The sequence below is a fragment of the Orycteropus afer genome, unplaced genomic scaffold, assembly GCF_000298275.1.
Source record: "Orycteropus afer afer isolate SDZICR_OR568_19922 unplaced genomic scaffold, OryAfe1.0 scaffold00358, whole genome shotgun sequence".
Lineage (NCBI taxonomy): Eukaryota > Metazoa > Chordata > Mammalia > Tubulidentata > Orycteropodidae > Orycteropus > Orycteropus afer.
This window is the reverse complement of record NW_006921945.1, coordinates 1,515,280-1,532,856: the sequence shown is the minus strand read 5'-3', so window position 1 is coordinate 1,532,856 and position 17,577 is coordinate 1,515,280. Positions and strand designations below refer to the sequence as shown.

Here is a 17,577-nt window from a genome sequence, read left to right as displayed (position 1 = left end):
TGGCAGCGCCTCCATTCCGTGACCGCGGAGGCTACAGAGACAACTCCGGACGAGGTCAGCGCCTCCGGGCGCATTCGCGTTACGTCACCGCTGTGCTGAGCTCGCGGGCCCAGGAGGCGGTTCGGAGGGCGGTGCTAGGGCGGGTCCCAGGGGCCGGTAGGGGGTCGGGCCCAGGCGTGTCCCAGGGGGCGGTGCCAGGGCGGGTCCAGGAGGGTCAGGGAGCGGGGACAGACGGGCTGCGGGCGCTTTAAGGACGGCCCCACGGTGTGGGGCGGCTGTTTCCGGAAGTCGCTGCTCCGTGCCCTGGTTGGCCAGGGGCTGTTTTCCGCGCCCTGTCCTCAGCCCTGAGTGCCGGGCCCGGTCCCCAGCGCCCCCATTCGGTCCTCAGCGCCCCTTCCTCAACGTTGTCAGCCCTGAGCCACCCAGCCCTCGAGCCCGAGCCCTCGGTCTTCGCACCCTCCTCACGTCCTCCGAGCCCTTGGCCTCAGCGTTGGCTACCCCCATCCTGGGTCTGCGCCTCCGAGTTGGGCGCCCCCTAATCCGGCTCCTCCACGTCCCTCCCCCAAGCCTGGCCCGCGGCCGTCCCCGCCTGGGCCGCCTCCCGGCGTGATGGTTGCCCCTGACCCCCTGGGTCTGGGAGCCCCCTTTGGACGCGGCAGGTTTCGGGAGTAGCCCGCGGCAGGTACCGGGAAGGGGCGGCCGGGGCTCGGGCCGTAGGAGGCGCTCCGAGAGGTGGGACCCTGGACGCAGCTCGGCCTGGCCGCGCCAGCACGTGGGCGCCGGCCCTGGCGGCGATGGGAAGTCTCGGGCGCTTGTCCCTCCGGGTCTGCTGGGCACACCTGCGGCGCTCGGAGCCCGGGCAGGGGCGGTGTCCCCGCGGACTCGGCTGGCTTCTGCTGGGCACGTTGCCCCGGCTCGTCTCCGCCTGCGGGGACGTCAGCGAGCGAGTTCCCGAGAGCCTGTGCCCGCGAAGGGCCCGCTGGAGCGGCCCGGGCGAACAGGGCCGGGTGGAGAAGGTCCGCCAGGAGGGGCGAGGCCTCTTGTGCCACGTGCGGCTCTGGCTGCGGGCTGGGGGGCTCCTGGCCAAGTTCCTGCCGCTGCTGTTGCTCTACCCGCTCACCTACCTGGCCCCGGCTGTCGCCACTCTCTGGCTCAACCTGCTCCTGAAAGCCACGGAGACCTCAGGCCCCACCTACATCAAGCTGGGCCAGTGGGCCAGCACCAGGCGGGACCTGTTCTCGGAGGCCTTCTGTGCCGTCTTCTCCAAGCTGCATGTCCGCGTGAGGCCCCACGCCTGGGCTCACACGCAGCGCTCCCTCCAGCAGGCCTTTGGGGAGGCCTGGAGCCAGGTCCTTTCCTTCGAGAGTCTGGAGCCTGTGGGCTCGGGCTGCATAGCCCAGGTGTACAAGGCCCACGCCAAGGCTGCCTTCCTGGGGGAGGACCCTCTCCGGACCGTGGTCCCCGCCTCCAGCCTCTGGCCCTCTTTGGGTGCCTGGGCCCTCAGGGGGCTAGGAGAACTCTTTGGACGCCCTGGGAAAGGCCAGGAGCTGGAAGGAAGTCTTGCAGACCAGTCGTTTCTAGAAAACCTACTGCTCCCCAAAGCCAACATGGTGGGAGTGAGCACGGCATCTCCTGCCCAGCGGCCTGAGCCAGGTCATCGCATCCCAGTGGCTGTGAAAGTGAGTGTTCCTGATGCCAGGCCCTTCCCATGTCAAACCAGACAGCCAACCTCTAACCTACCCTCAGCTGGAGACATCCCCATGCAAATCACCTTCCCCATGGCCTTCCAGTTACTTCTGTTAGTTTCACAACCATGTGCAAGCTGGCTGGTTTCTTGGCTTGAGGGAGTAGGTGGTGTGAATGCTCAGGTCCAGGAAAATGAGGGAGGTGTGGGGCTGTCTGTCTCTGAGGCTGGAGGAACCACCATGCTTAATGACCCACTCCCCAGGGTAGGCACAGTGCTGGGTCAGTGATAGGATTCTTACCCACCACTGTCCATCTGACTGAAACAGATGGAGAAGAAAGGCCTGACTTCCTTCCGGCAACCCTAACCCTAACCCTGTGGATCACAGCAGCACACTCTTGTCCACAGCTCGTCACTCTCATGTGCATGGGGTCACTACGGTCAGGGGCCATTGTGATGGCAGCTGCCACTACGCTGGGTGAGAGGGTGAATCTGAGACAGGTTCCCTGGGCTCTGGCAGACCCAAGGTGGGGGTGTGATGTTTGACAGAAGTGGTCCTCTCCTCTCCTGCCTGTTCGCTCTCCTTCCTGTCTCCATGTGGTCTGTCCCATTGTGCACATTCACGGATCTGGCAGGAAGGGTCATGGAACCCTGGAGCTCTCTTACTCCCAGAGAACCCTGCCCTGGCTGCCGCACCATCGTCCAAGGAAGGGCTGGGGCCTGGGTTTTTATCCGTGCTGCGAGGGGTGCTCATGGCCAAGCCTGTTTGGGAAACGTGGGCCCTGACTCAGGTTCCTTGTGTTCCAAGGAAGACTGGGAGGAGGCCCCACTTCTCAGACACCTGCTGTGGACCAGGAGCAGTGCTACAGTGTCCATGTCCTGTGCATGGACACCCAGGGGGAGGCGTGTGCTTTATTCTGTTTTTAATTGTATTTATTTTGTCGCTGAGAATATACACAGCTGAATATTAATCAATTCAACAGTTTCTACAGGTACAATTTAGTGGCATTGATGATAGTCTTCTAGTTGTACAACTGTTCTCACTCTCCTTTTCTGAGTTGTTCCTCCTCCACTAACAAAAACTCACTGCCCCCTAAGGCTCTTATGTAATCTTTTGAGTTACTATTGTCCATTTGATTCTATGGAGAGTTCTTCAGAGAGCATAACGTGCCAGGCAGACTTCTTTTCACTAGTGAAGCTAAGGGACTGTTCCGTTCTAAGAAGACTTTAGGGGGTATTTTTGGTTTAAGGTTTAAAGATTATTTCAGGGCAGTAATTTCAGGGGTTCACCCATCCTCCTTGGCTCCAGAAAGTCTAGAGTCCATGAGAGTGTAAAATTCTGCTCCGCATTTCCCTCCTTTTGATCGGAAATGGTAGCCAGGCACCATCCAGTTCTGGTCTCAAGGCAAAGGAGGTAGTTGTTCACGGAGGCAACTAGCCACATTCCAAACCTCCTCCTCTTCCGGACTCTCCTGTTGTTCCGGGATGATTGTTCCAGTGACTGCTTTATTCAGATCTGAAATACCCTGTATTGTGTCTAAGAGGAGTGGAGGTGGAGGTGGTGGCGGGTGCTGTCAAGTTGATGCCAGCTCACGGTGCCCCTGCGTATCACAGAGTGAAACACGGTCTGGTCCTGCACCAGCCTCACAGTTGCTACTGTGTCTGGGCCCGTTGTTGCAGCTGCTGGGTCAGTCCATGTCATTGAGCATCTTCCTCTTTCTCCGTGACCCTCTGCCTTACCGAGCATGATGTCCCTCTCCAGGGACTGGTCCCTCCTGATAACATGTCCGAAGTACGTGAGATGAAGTCTCACCATCCTTACTTCTAAGGAGCATTCAGGCTGTACCTCTTGCAAAACAGATTTGTTTGTTCTTCTGGCAGACCATGGTATATTCAGTGTTCTTTGCCAACACCGTAATTCAAAGGGGTCAATTCTTCTTTGGTCTTACTGTCTTTCTTTCTCATGCTATGAGGTGACCGAAAATACCATGGCTTGGGTCAGGAGAACCTTTGTCAGCAAGATGACATCTTTGGTTTTTAGCACTTTAAAGAGGTCTTTTGCAGCAGATTTGCCCAATGCAATATGTTGTTTGATTTCTTGACTGCTGCTTCGCTGGGTGTTGATTTTGGGTCAAAGTAAAATGAAATCCTTGACAACTTCATTCTTTTCTCTGTTTCTGAAACATGAAGCAGAGAGCGGTTGCATGGCTTGCCTAGCTTCCTGCAGGTGCGAGTGGCAGACCTAGAATCTGAAGAGAGCTCTTTCCACTCCCTCCACAGTCTGCGGCTCTAGAGCATTGTTCAAGGGCCCCTGGTGGCACCATGGGTAGGCCTTGGCTGCTAACCGAAAGGTCAGTGGTTCAAACCCACCAGTGACACTGAGGGAGAAAAACTTGGAGATCTGGTTTCATAAAGATTAAACCCAACCCAACCCACTGCCATCAAGTTGGTTCTGACTCATAGCAACATTCTAGGACAGACTAGAACTGCCCCGTAGGTTTCCAAGGCTATAAATCTTTATGGCTGCAGACTGCTTTATCTTTCTCCTGCAGAATGACTAGTGGGTTCAAACCACTGATGTTCTGGTTAGCAGCCAAGTGCCTTAACCACTGCACCACCAGAGCTCCTTTTGTAAAGATGACAGCCTAGGAAACCCCATGGGGACGTTCTGCTCTGCCCTATGGCTCGCTGTGAATCAAAGATCGGACGGCACAACAGGCATGTTTTATTGGTGTGTGGTCTTTGGGTGGCCAAGTGCAGTTGCCTGTGAGTGCAGTAAGACGCTGGTTCCTGGCCCACCCCCAGAGAGCCTGATTTCATGGGTCCTGGAGGAGACCCAGGCCCACATTCTCACCAGGCACTCCAACATGACCCTTACGCACTTGACCCAGCGAGCACCGTGACCTGGACTTAATATATTTGAAAGGAAAAGGCCTCCTCTTCCTTGGGCAAAGCCTAGTGCAGCGCAGGGGAGTGGCCCCTGAGTATCCGAGTATCGGGGCAGGCACGTGAGGTGAGGGAGCCCAGTGCAGCGCAGGGGAGCGGCAGGGGAGGGGAGGGGAGCGGGAGCCACCCCCTGGGGTGGGGGCGGGACCACCTCCCTTTTGTTCCTTCTCTGATGGTGGGCCCCGGCCCTCCTGCCTCACTGCTCCTCTCCTGCAGGTGCTGCACCCTGGCCTGCTCACCCAGGTGCAGATGGACCTGCTGCTCATGAAGATGGGCAGCCGAGCCCTCGGGCTTCTGCCGGGAGTCAAATGGCTCAGCTTGCCTGAGGTTGTGGACGAGTTTGAGAAGCTCATGGTGCAACAGGTAATTCTTCTCTCAGCTGTAACAGCACCTCCCGTAGTTCTCTCTTTAAGGAGCCCTAGTAGTGCAACGGGAGCTCTGGTGGCGTAGTGCCTAAGGCACTTGACTGTTAACCAGAAGGCTGGCGGTTCACATCCACCAGCCACTCCTCGGAAGGAGGATGGGGCAATCTATTTCCGTAGCGATACTGCCTCGGAAACCCAAGGAGGGGTCGCTATGAGTCGGGTCCGACTCGACGGCACATAACATAAAGTAGTGCAACGGTAAAGTGCTTGGCTGAGAACAGAAAGGTCAGCACTTCGAACCCACCAGGAGCTCTGAGAGAGAGAGAGAGAGACCTAGCATTTTGTTCCTGTAGGGATAACAGCCCAGGAAACCCCAGGGGGCAGTCCCAGTTTGTCACATAGGGTTACTGTGAGTTGGAATTGATGGCACCCCACAACAACATACAGCAAATGCTGAATGAATGAATGAGTGTGGTGTGTTAGGGTAGGTAACACTAGCTGATGTAACAAAGAACACCCAAAGTTCAGTGGCTTAATGCAACAAGGTTATTTCTTGCTTTTAGCAAAGCCCCATGTAGGTGAGCTGAGGGAGAGAGGGCTCCACCTTATAGTCATTCAGGGCCCAGCTCCTCCCAAGTCTGCCCACCATCCTCAGCATGTGTCATATGGGTCAGTGTGTGATGGGAGAGACCATATAGAACCCTGTCAGAGGTGTGCTGACCAGGACCCCATGGAAGATCCTGTCAGGTGTGGTAACTAGGTCCTATGGAAGATGCTGTCAGCTCTGGTGGCTAGGCCCCCAAGAAGGATCCTGTCAGCTGTGGTGGTCAGGCCCCATGGAAGAACTTGTCAGGTGTGGTGACCAGGCCCTATGGAAGATCCTGTCAGAGCTACTATGGACAGGCTTCATAGAAGGTCCTGTCAGAGGTGTGGTGACCAGGCCCCTGAGGAGGACCCTGTCAGCTGTGGTAGCCAGGTCCTATGGAAGATCCTGTCAGGTATGGTGACCAGGCTCCATGGAGGATCTTGTCAAGAGGTACTGTGGACAGGCTTCATGGAGGATCCTCTCAGAGGTGTGGTGACCAGGCCCCCATAGAGGATCCTTTCAGAGGTGTGGTGACCAGGCCCCCATGGAGGATCCTGTCAGCTGTGGTGACCAGGCCCCATGGAGAATCTTGTCAGAGGTACTGTGGACAGGCTTTATGGAGGATCCTGTCAGGTGTGGTAGCCAGGCCCCTGTGGAGGATCCTGTCAGAGGTGTGGTGGCCAGGCCCTTCTTCCCACACCTGTCTTCCCTGTGAACTGAGAGGGAGCTGGGACATACAGTCACCTTTTGTGCCTGGAGGAAAATGACATGATCCTGGGACCTGTCCACAGTACCTCTGACAGAGCGTTACCTCTGCCTCAGTTACTGACTTAACTCCAGAGCAGAAGAGTCAGCAGAGCCACACACTCTGGCTTTGTTTGCTTGGTTCCCAGGGCTAACAGGGTAGACAAGGGCCGCCTCCCTGCTCAGGACCCCGGGGACGCAGGGTGCTGCGTTAGGTAGTGGGCTGGGGCTGCACGCACACCGCCTCAGCACTGGCTCTGTGTGTAGGGAAGACGCTGGCAGGCTTTCAGGAGCAGCGGGCAAGGCTTCCATCCTGTGACGTAAGGGTTGAGGTTCCTGGGGAAGCATTGCTTTCTCCTGTGGAGAAGTGTGGTTTTGAGTGTTCAAAGAACTGAGAACAGCTGCTTCCAGCCACCTCCTGTGCCCGATTATGCTCAGTTCTACCTTGGCCTGAGCTTCGTTCTGTTCTTCACGCTCCCCTCCACAGCTTGCCTCTGCCTCTGCTCGTAGCCTGTCTGCATTTCCCAGAAGGCCTGGAGGTTCCCAGGTGTACACACCTGAAGAGCTGTGGGTCTGGTGCATGTGTGGGGCCCTCCTCTCTCCTCACACACTCGTTCCTAAGTTCACATCACTGTTGGAAGCTGTCTTAGAAGCCGGTGAACTAAGAAAACAGATGAGGTCTTCCTGTCCCTGAGGCAGAGGGAGGTTCCTGGGTGGCACACATGGTTAAGTGCTCGACTGGGAGCTGGACTAGGAGCTTGGCGGTTTGAGCCTGCGTGGTGGCTGCTGGGAAGTCAGGCCTGGCAGTCTGCTTCCGAAAGTTCCCAGCCTTGGGAACCCTCTGGCACACATCTGCTCTGCATACATGGGTCACCATGTGGCAGATTTGGCGCTGGGGCACGGACATCACCACAGTCAGGCCCAGGGCAACTGCTGTGTGTTTACAAATACTTGCAAAGAAAGCCTCAGAGGAGTGGGGGTGGCCGTTTCTTGCTGAGGGTGAAAGCTCCTTTGGAGCTCACGGTTGGACCAGAAGGGGGAGGAACATTTCTCATCCTGGAGGAAAGGAAGCCAAGGATGGGGGTGTCACAGACGAGCTGGGAGAGCGGAGTTGGGACAGGGTGGCTGAGTGACGGAAGTGACTGCGGGCCTCCGGGGTTGGCAGTCTCTGCCGTGTTACCAGCCGGGTGACCTCAGTCTCCTTGCTACGGAGCAGGAGCAGGAGCTCCTGCTGCCAGGGTTGACATGGGACCACATGAAGTGCCCTGTGGGGGCAGGGACGCACAGACGGGGTGCTCAGCACCTGCATGGAGTCGGGTTGGGGTGCTCTAGAGCCATCCTGGGAGGAAAGTGGGGCTGGAGCCCCTGCCCCTTGCAGGGCAGGCTATGAGTTTGCACTTGGCCCTGCAGGTAGTGAGGGGACACTGGCCGAGGGAGGGGAGACAGGAGGCCAGAGCCCACCTAAGACACCTGCTGGGACTTGGGCGACCAACCTGTGAGCGATTGGAGGCCGAGTCGCACCCTTGGGTGGGTACCTGGATGGGGGTGAGAAAGGAGGTGACGCCAGGTGACTGAGTGGGTTGGCAGGGAGCAAGTCCAGTGTGGATGGGGTTTCAGGGGCATGTGGGGGTCCTTGGAGACCTGCCTGATGGAGGGTCTGGACAAGAGTCTGGCCTATGAGGCCTGTGGGGGATGAGAGAAGAGGGACTGCTGCCCGAGCCAGAGGCTGGGGGCCTCACCGGTGAGGCCGTCATGTAGCTGGATGGCGGGCCCGGGGGCAGTTGGAGGCAGGCAGCAATGATCAGCAAGGCGATGCCCTGAGAGGTGAGCCAGGATAAAGGGGACGCTGGTCCTCGAGTCCAGCCAACCCAGGCCCTCGGAGAGTCTGGGGAGAGCAGAGCTGTGCACCGTGGAGGGTGGCCACCGGGACAGGAGTGGCCACACTGATTCCCGTGGTGGGACGGCTGAGTGGAGGGCAGAGGGCCAGGCTGGGGACAGAGGGGCAGTGGGCTGGTGCTAGGCGGGGGAGCAACAGGGAGAGGCTCTGAGGACTCCACTCCTGTGGCTGGAGGAGTTGGCACGGCACTCAGATGCCTGGCAGCCCAGCCTGCATTCCCCGAGCTCCCAGGAGCGGGATGAGGGGAGGGCAGGTCTGCCAGTCTACCCGCTCCCCCAGGCCCACCCTCGCCTCTCCCCGTCCACTGTAGATCGACCTGCGTTACGAGGCGCAGAATCTGGAACACTTCCAGCGGAACTTCCAGAATGTGAAGGCCGTCAGGTTCCCCACCCCTCTGCGCCCCTTCATCTCCAGGGATGTCTTGGTGGAGACGTACGAAGTAAGTCCAGAGCCCTGCCCCCCCAGGCCTCTCATGGGTGTCACAGACGAGCTGGGAGAGCGGAGTTGGGACGGGGTGGCTGAGTAACGGAAGTGACTGCAGGCCTCCTGGGTTGGCAGTCTCTGCCGTGTTACCAGCTGGGTGACCTCCGCTCCCGCTGCCAGGGTTGACATGGGACTAAATGAAGTATCACCTGCCATATACTTAACATCTAATGCCAGACGCACAGTGCTCACACAGAGGAAGAGGCCAACACCTGTGGCACCATCGCCACCTGCCTCCACTGCTCCCGGTCCAGCCTCCTGGGAGATGGCTGGAGACGCTGGGACCTGAGTTATCTAAGCTCTCTGGACTTCGGTGGTTTTACTGGTTCATTGGGGATGACAACACATCTCCCTGGGTTGCTTTGGAAACCAAAGAAGCTAATCTGTGTAAAACCAAGGCGCTCTAGTGGTGTAGTAGGTAATGCGTTTGGCCGCTGACCAAAAGGTTAGTGGTTTTGAACCCACCGGCCTCTCTGTGGAAAAAAGATGAGGCAGTTTGCTTCTGTAAAGATTTACATTCTTGGAAATCCCATGGGGGTCACTGTGAGTCAGAATCCACTTGATGGCAGTGACTTTGGAGGGTTTTTTTTTGGTTTTGTATAAAACCAGTTGCCATTCCGATTCCTGGCCCTCTCACACGTTTGAATTCTCTGGACGTGCGTGTGGTTGATATGCTCCACTGCTCCCTGAGAGGTCGGAGCGTTGAGTCCACTCGGGTGCCTCAGAAGAAAGCCCTGGCAGTCTACTTCTGAATAATCAGCCCTCGAAACCCTGTGGAGCCCAGTTCTGCTCTCACGCACGTGGGGTCCCCACGAGTCGGGGTCTTGACGTGGCAGCCTCCATAAAATGCTGCTCCCTGGCCCCGTTCTTCCCTCTCCCCTCCTTCCCCTGGCTCATGCCCTGATTGGCTGATTGTGGGCTAGGGTCGAGCTCTCTTGGTGCCCACCCTGCCTTTCCCTCACAACACCTCTGTGTCCACAGACCCCCCACCGGGGAGTGTGGTTGAAGGAGCAGGCAGGTGGGTGCACAGCTGTGGGTGACAGACTCAGGGGCTCTCAGAAAGGTGAACCTTGGGCCTTTTCCTAACACTCCCCCCTCCCCTGAGCAGGACAGCCACGTTGTGTGTCACCTGGACAGGAGCTGGCCGGAGGCTGGCTGTCCAGTGGCGCTGTCGTGCTCTTTCCTCAGGAGAGCGTGCCCGTGTCCTGCTACCAGCAGGCGGACGTGCCCCTGGAGCTAAAGCAGCAGATAGCACGGCTGGGGATCCGCACGCTCCTGAAGATGGTAGGCTCGCAGTCGGGGGGCGCTGGGCCCCACACGGGGCGGCTGGGCTCTGCGCCGCTCTCACGGGTCACGGGAGGGTGGCCAGGCCAACTGGGCACTGTGCCGAGGACCAGCTGCAGAGACAGCTGCGCCAGCCGGAGGCCTTCACGCCCTTTGCAGCTCTACCTCCACTCAGAGCGCTGCAAAGGTGGGAGTTAGATGGTATCCCACCTGGGGACCTGTGGTGTAGACAGTCCTCACTGGGGGCCTGTGGTATAGATGGTTTCTGCCTGGGGGCCTGTGGTGCACATGATCCTGCCCAGGAGCCTGCAATACAGACATCCTCATCCGGGGGCCCTCAGTGTAGACAGTTCCCATTCAGGGGCCTGTGGTGTACATGGACCCTGGCAGGGGTCTTGTGGTATAGACAGTCCTCACCTGTGGGCTGCGATGTAGATGGTCCCTGCCTGGGAACTCTTGGTGTAGACAGTCGCTACTTGGGTGCCCACAGTGTAGACAGATTGCCCGGAGATGGCGTAGTGTGTTCATTCACCCAGCACACACTTACTGGGCATCAACTGGCAGGTGCGAGCTCTGTGCTGGATTTGCAGGGGTGAATGGTGGCGGTCTATCTCCAGTGAAGTGAAAGATTCCAGATGAGTTTGTGCAGAGACAGAAAAACCCACCCAGCATCACCCTCGAAGTTTATTGGGAGGTGCTTACGGAAAAGCAGCGCTGCATCCCTGGGCCAGCGGGTCAGGTTTCAAGTCCGCACCCCGCTTCCTGTTTCCCTCGGGTTCATATACCATAAGGTGAGCAACCAAAGGCTGGGCTTCTCAGGGCCAGGGACTAGACACTGAGGCGCCTGGTTCAAGGGTGATAACAAGGCTTGTGGTCAGGCAGGAAGAGGTATTTCCCTTTAAGCCATTGCTGATAGCTGTTTAACTAAGGAATGTGGCCGCAAGGGGGATATTGGGAGAGGGTGGGAATGACTTGACGTTTTGTTAGATGGAATTTGCTTTCAAGATGGAGTCCAGAAGCCATTTGCGGCTGTTAGATGGCCTATATCATACAATGAACAGACGTGTTCTGACACTCCTGGAACCACTGTCGGGGGGTTAGCGCTGGACAAGTGGAGGGTATAGAGGGGTGAGGACAGGCTGCCGAGCGTCATCTGGGGCCTGTCCTAGTGTAGGGGTTCATTCAGACCCTGGGAGTCAGGTGGGCCTGGGTCCGGAGCATGCATCTGCCTGGAAGGGCCCCTGAGGTTCCCTCCAGTAGTGACTACGAGACCCCTGGCGTCCGTCCCCATTCCCCATCTCTGTCTAACCACAGGCTCCCAGGAGGGGACGGTCTACACCACAGGCCCCCCAGGAGGGGACCTTCTACACTGCAGACCCCCCAGGGGGGGACCTCCTACACCACAGGCCCCCGGGAGGGGACGGTCTACACCACAGGCCCCCCAGGGGGGGACGGTCTACACCGCAGGCCCCCGGGAGGGGACCGTCTACACCACAGGCCCCCCAGGGGGGGACGGTCTACACCGCAGGCCCCCAGGAGGGGACGGTCTACACCACAGGCCCCCCAGGAGGAGACCTTCTACACCGCAGGCTCCCCAGGAAGGGGACCTCCTACACCACAGGCCCCCGGGAGGGGACGGTCTACACCACAGGCCCCCGGGAGGGGACGGTCTACACCGCAGGCCCCCCAGGAAGGGGACCGTCTACACCGCAGGCCCCCCAGGAAGGGGCCGTCTACACTGCAGGCCCCTGTGCAGGGCCCTCTCCCACTTTCCCCCTCGTGCCACATTCCTTAGTTAGGCAGCTTATCAGGAGAAATAAGGAGAAATAACCTCCTCCCGCCTGACCACAGCATCCGGGCATTGTTATCACCCCGCTGGCAGCTTTGAACCAGGCCCCTCAGTGTCCGAGCCCTCGCCCTGCGAAGCCCCGCTTTGGCTGGTCAGCGGCCCAGGGGAGGGGGCTGCAGCTGTTGTCTCCGTGGCAGGCGGTCCACTCCGCGAAGGGGCCGGGGCTGCTTCTGGTTTAGTGGGTTTAACCCGCGACTGGTACTGTGTGCAAGCCACGTCCGCGGTGCGCGCCGGGGCGCTGTGCTCGCACGCGCAGGCGCATGGCGCCATCTCCGGCTCCGCCTGCCGCCGCGCGCCACCCGAGCAGCGCAGCGGGGAAGCTTGGTTTGTGATGTGTTTGGAAAGCAACGTGGTTCCGTGAGTTTGCAGAAGCACGAGCCACTATTGTAAGTAGTGTTGTAGTCTCTGCTCAGATTGCGACAATCACAGCTGCTGCCCCGCTTAGGCCCTGGAACTGCGCTCCTAGGGTCAAGGCTGGGAGCGTTCGGAAGGCGTGGCCTGCCTTGGCTTCCTTTGGGGTGGGTTCATGTCAGCAACCTCGTGGCTGGTAGCAGACCGGATCTTTAACCGTTTGCACCGCCCTGTGGCTTGGAGGGTGTCGGGGAGCCGTAAGCGGCGGCACTTTCTTGCAGATATTTGTGGACAACTTTGTCCACGCGGACCTCCACCCTGGGAACATCCTGGTGCAAGGCGCCGGCGGGCTGGCCAGGGGCCTGGAGTCTCGGCTGCAGCAGGGGGACCTCTGCGCCTGGGGGGCGGCGGCTGCTCCTGGCGCGCCTCGGCCCCTGCGGCTGGTGCTGCTGGACGCGGGCATCGTGGCAGAGCTGCAGGCCGGTGACCTGAGCAACTTCCGGGCTGTCTTCCTGGCCGTGCTGCTGGGGCAGGTGAGACCCGGGGGCCCTTGCCTTTGAGGCCGGCTCCTCGGCCTTCCCGGCTCTGTAAACGCCGACCCTTGTGAAGCTGCTCAGAGGGCAGGCGGGAGGCACCTCTGGGCAGTGGGGTCGAGCCACGTCCCAGCCGCTTATGTTTCGGATGAGAAATGACGGCGCCTTCCCTGGTGCTGGTGTGGGCCGGTGGTCTCCCTTTTTTGGCACACTCACCGGGGGGCACCGGGCAGGTGAGTTTCTTGACTGAACCATGGTGCCCTGGGTCAGCGCCGTGGAGCCAAGATGGTGAGCTGGGCAGCCGAGGGCAAGAGGAGTGCCTCCCTGGCCGGGGAGCCTGCCAGTGTCTGGTGTGTGGGGGGCGGCTGAAAAGAGTTTTAGGGCCTCCCCTGTGGCTTGGAGGGGCTCCTGTGTCAAGAAGTATCGAGAAAGGGCTTCAGAGAGCCCACAGGAGTAAGGGCTTCTTCCTCAGCAGGGTGAGGGAAACATCCTGGGGGCTGTGGGCGGGGACCTCTCCAGCCCAGAAAGGCCCTGGAGGGAGAGAGCTGGCCGAAGGGGCGAGGTTCAAGAGTCCTGCTTGGGCGGTTCCCGAGGGGCTACCCAACAGAGTGAACCCGGAGCCAAGGGGGAGGGCGGAGGTGTGGGTTGTGGGGCTCAGCACCCCGTGCCCAGGGTTGGGTGAGGAGCGTGGCACTGGGAGTGACCACGGGGAGCTGAGAGGTGGCTCAGCTGTGAGCAGGGGACTCAGCTCAGGGAAGGAAGAGCCTCTGGAGAGCCTGGTCCTGGGTGAGCCCAGCAGGCAGGCGCAGGGAGAGACGGGCCCCAGCAGCCAGCCCAGGGTGATCTCAGGGAGGAGAGGAGACTTGGGCCCTTCCCCTGCCCTTAAGGGTTCCTGCCCGGACGTAGGTAGGGTCCCATAGACCGTCAGAGACCAGTCAGTGTCCAGGTATTCTGGAGGGACAGTTTAAAGGGGAAGGGTGGGCAGAGGCAAGACGGCAGGAAAACCAGGGTGGAAGGAGTAGAGAGTGAAAGACCTGGGCCGAGCACCGAGCTTTGGGCCTCCTCGAGGTGGCTTCATGGTGGCCCTTCGTCTCCCATCCTCCAGGGCCAGAGAGTGGCTGAGCTCATCCTGCAACACGCCCGGGCCAGCAACTGCAGGGATGTGGAGGCCTTTAAGGCTGAGATGGCCACGCTGGTGGACCGGGCCAGGAGGGACACCGTCACTCTGGAGAAGGTGGGCAGCAGCTCCGGGCGGGCCCTTCAGGACTCTGCACCTTGCCCTCGGGTGTAGCAATCCCAGGGCTGTGTGCAGGTGATGCATGTGTGCACGCGAGCGAGCGCGGGTGAGAGAGAAATGTGGCGTTTGGTGCGTGTGAGTGTGGTGAGCGTATAGTGTGGCTCTGTGTGTGTGTGCACGGGGTATGTGGTGGGAAAGGGGGGCAGGGCCTGGAAGGGAAAGAAGGGGTCTCTGCAGCTCGGCTTCACCCTCTTTTCCAGGTTCAAGTTTCCAGCCTTCTTTCCAGCGTCTTCAAGTTACTGATGACACACCAGGTGAGGCCCCACATGCACCTGAGCTAGCGGGCAGGCTCTCTGGGAAACGTGTGTGTGTGTGTGTGTGTGTGTGTGTGTGTGTGTGGTGGCCCCAGGGGCAGGATAGACTTCCTTTCCTGAAAGAAAACCAAAAAAAATTAACTCACTGCTGAGTCGGGTCCAACTCATAGCAACTCCTCCTTGGATGTCCGTGGTAGTATCTCTATGGAAGTAGATTGCCCAATGTTTCTTCTGAGGAGCGGCGGCTGGTGAATTTGAACCCCCATCCTTCTGGTTAGCAGTCAAATGCCTTAGGCACTACGCTACCAGAGCTCCTGGAATTAAATCTGTTCCCAGTAACAGAGCTTTTGTGTGTAGGGCTGTTTTTGGTTTCCTGTGATGGAACACAAGTGAAAAAAGTGAACTCCACCCACTGGGGACTTGGTGATTTGTGAAGTGGCCGATGGCTCTGCTGCGGAGGAGTGCCCGAATGTCATTCCTTTCCGTCTTCATTTTCCACCTTGAGGTTGGAAAAGGAGGCACAGGCATCAACGAGAAGGGGGACTGTCATTTGAAACTCTGTTTGGGTAGAACATCTTGTCACCACCATCATCCACACCAGCCCAGTCAGCCACTGATGTCTGCAGAATGACCAGAGCCTGAGGAGAGGACCCCCTTGCTGCCTGAGGTCCATGAACTTCGTGCAAGATTGGGAGAAGGAGGGCTGAAACATGAATGCGTCAGTGGACCGTCTCTATGGTTTTAGAAATAGTGGGAAGTAAAGACAATAGCAACAGAGCTAAGTGAGACAGGCTGTCGATGAGGCAGATGGTGTGGCCGTAGTCCTTGAGTCTCAGCCAGGCCTCTGAACGGCGTCCTGACGTTCTTGGGAGTAAGATGGACATGGATCACCTGAATGACGGCATGGAAGTAGGTTCAGAGCTGGCTGAGTGATCACACCTGAAGATACCAAGCATCCCTCCTTCCTCTCCAGGAGGAATTAGCATATTTACAAATATCTTACAGGAGAGCCTCATTGGCATGCTGATATTTCAGACTAAAAACCCACTGCCATCAAGTGGATTCTGACTCCCAGTGACCCTGGAGGACAGAGTAGAACTGCACCCATAGGGTTTCCAAGGCTGTCAGTCTTTAGGGAAGCAGACTGCCTCCTCTTTTTCCTGCAGAGTGGCTGGTGGGTTTGAACTGCCCACCTTTTGGTTAGTATAGTAGCCCACTGCTTTTAACCACAGTGCCACCTGTTTTTGTTTTTTTTTAATGAGAACTAAAATTTTTATAAGTTGAAATTATAGGCCATGTCCACAAAGTAGAATTTAGCTGGGAGAAATACAAAATCCTACCCACGTTCATAAAAGAAGTGAGTAAATAGGTTGGCAGCCGTGCAGTCAGCACCGGATTGTGGCAGCTCCACGTACAACGAACGTGTAGTGGGATGACGTTTAACTGTATCGATGCAGGAAGGTCGGCTCTCTGGGGTTGTGAATGAACATGAGCGGGACGCGGTAGAGTGAGGAGGCTGCCGCAGTCGTGTGGCTGACTTAATGCATTTTTGACGCTTACGAGGGAGATGAAGATTAGCGTGTCTGGCTAGTTGGTGTGGGTCAGTCTAACATGGAGTTTCATGTTTATTCTGGACGTCCTGTTCCTCTCTGAGAACTTGAAGCTGGAAGGCTCAGAGATGAGATTGGACGAGGAGATGCCCAGCTTGAAGATGCCGTGTCCTCAGGTGACCCTTCCTTCCAGGAGGGAAGCCCCTGAGAGAAACCTGCCCAGGGCACGTGACGTGCGTTTGCTTGACATCGAGTTTCTTTTTTCCTAGGATTCTTGTAAACCGGTGACAGTTTCCTTTACATCTTAAAAAGGCCAGAAGGAGGTCCACTCCAGCTGGTCCAAATAGTGGACAGACATCTGTGGAAGGACGGACCTGGTTTATTTCTGTTCTGTGCTTCCCCCAAACAGTTCTGATAGGTTTTTTGGCCTCTTCCACTATGACTGGCTGATGCTCGGGAATTTCTGTTGCCATGCCTGCCTGTGTAGAGTTATATAGGCTAGTGCGCCACTCTGGAACATTATGTAGGGAGTGGGGTTTGATACTCACCCCATTTTCCCAACTAGAGGAATCGAGTCTCTCTTCTTTCTAGCCCTCTATTATACACAGCTGGATGCTTTTGATGGTTTTATTACAGAAATGTTACAGAAAGAGATAACAATTAGGAAAGGTTTGTGAGCTGTGAAGGCTTGCACGAGCCCAAGGGGTAGTTATTCAAGTTGCAGCTGCCGGTGATGTTGGCCTGTCCTGGGTTTCCGCTGCCCAGCTTCCTCCGTGGTTGCATCCCTAACCCAGCAGTTGTGCATCTGTCCAGTTCGTTCCTGGTCATGAACTCGCTCCTCAAACATCCAGTCACATTTCTGTCATATTCCTGCTTCATTTATCTGCATCAAAGTCATTGAAAAGATTGACACCACTTGTAGAGTGTGCACATGAGTATTGAGTAATCCCTGGATACCACTGCTGTTACTAATTGGGCTCCACAGGGGAGCCTCTGCCATGTCTGAGCAGCCTGTTGTGTGTGGTCTCTGAGAAAGGCCACAGGAGGTATGAAGAGTGACCCTCCTATGAGACATATTTCTGGTATATCTGTGGAATTTTCATTGTGAGTCATTCATACACACACACACACACATACGCGTGTGTGCGTGTATAGGAGCTCTGGTGGCGCAGTGCCTATGGCATTTGACTGCTAACCAGAAGGTTTGTGATTCTAAACCCATCACCTGCTCCCTGGAAGGAAAATGGGGCAATCTGCTTCCATAAAGATTTACCACCTCGGAAACCAAATGGGGGTTGCTATGAGTTGGAATCAATTCGATGGCAGTGAGTTTGTTTTTTTATATGTATGTGTATGTATTATGTGTGTATATACATGTATGTTATAATGCATATGGTGTATACACAGAAACACACCCCCTGAAAAGTGCACGCCACATGCATCATGACTTTTCCTTAATATTTCTAGCACATGGGAAGTAGGGGAGCAGATGACTAGGTAGGGAAGGATAGAGTAGGGGAGTGTTATATCAACTGAAACCACATGGGCGTGCCCCGGAGATGTCTCTCTGAACCAGTGGGCCTTGGATGAATCTCTGCTCTTCTCTGTCTTAGGTGAAACTTGAGAGTAACTTTGCCTCGATTGTGTTCGCGACCATGGTGCTGGAGGGGCTCGGCCGCTCCCTGGACCCCAAGCTGGATATACTAGAGGCAGCGAGGCCCTTTCTCCTTGGGGGACCAGTGTCCTTCCCCTGA

The 17,577-nt window shown here is 57.3% G+C and overlaps 1 protein-coding gene across 1 annotated transcript; it reads left to right on the top strand.

The window, feature by feature from the left end:
- The first annotated feature begins 794 nt into the window (after window positions 1–794).
- On the top strand, window positions 795–17,577 carry ADCK2 (aarF domain containing kinase 2). Its single transcript, XM_007952783.1, has 8 exons — window positions 795–1,679; window positions 4,847–4,993; window positions 8,533–8,661; window positions 9,894–9,989; window positions 12,471–12,722; window positions 13,828–13,956; window positions 14,220–14,273; window positions 17,437–17,577. The coding sequence occupies exons 1-8, from the start codon at window positions 795–797 to the stop codon at window positions 17,575–17,577; spliced, it is 1,833 nt and encodes a 610-aa protein (XP_007950974.1).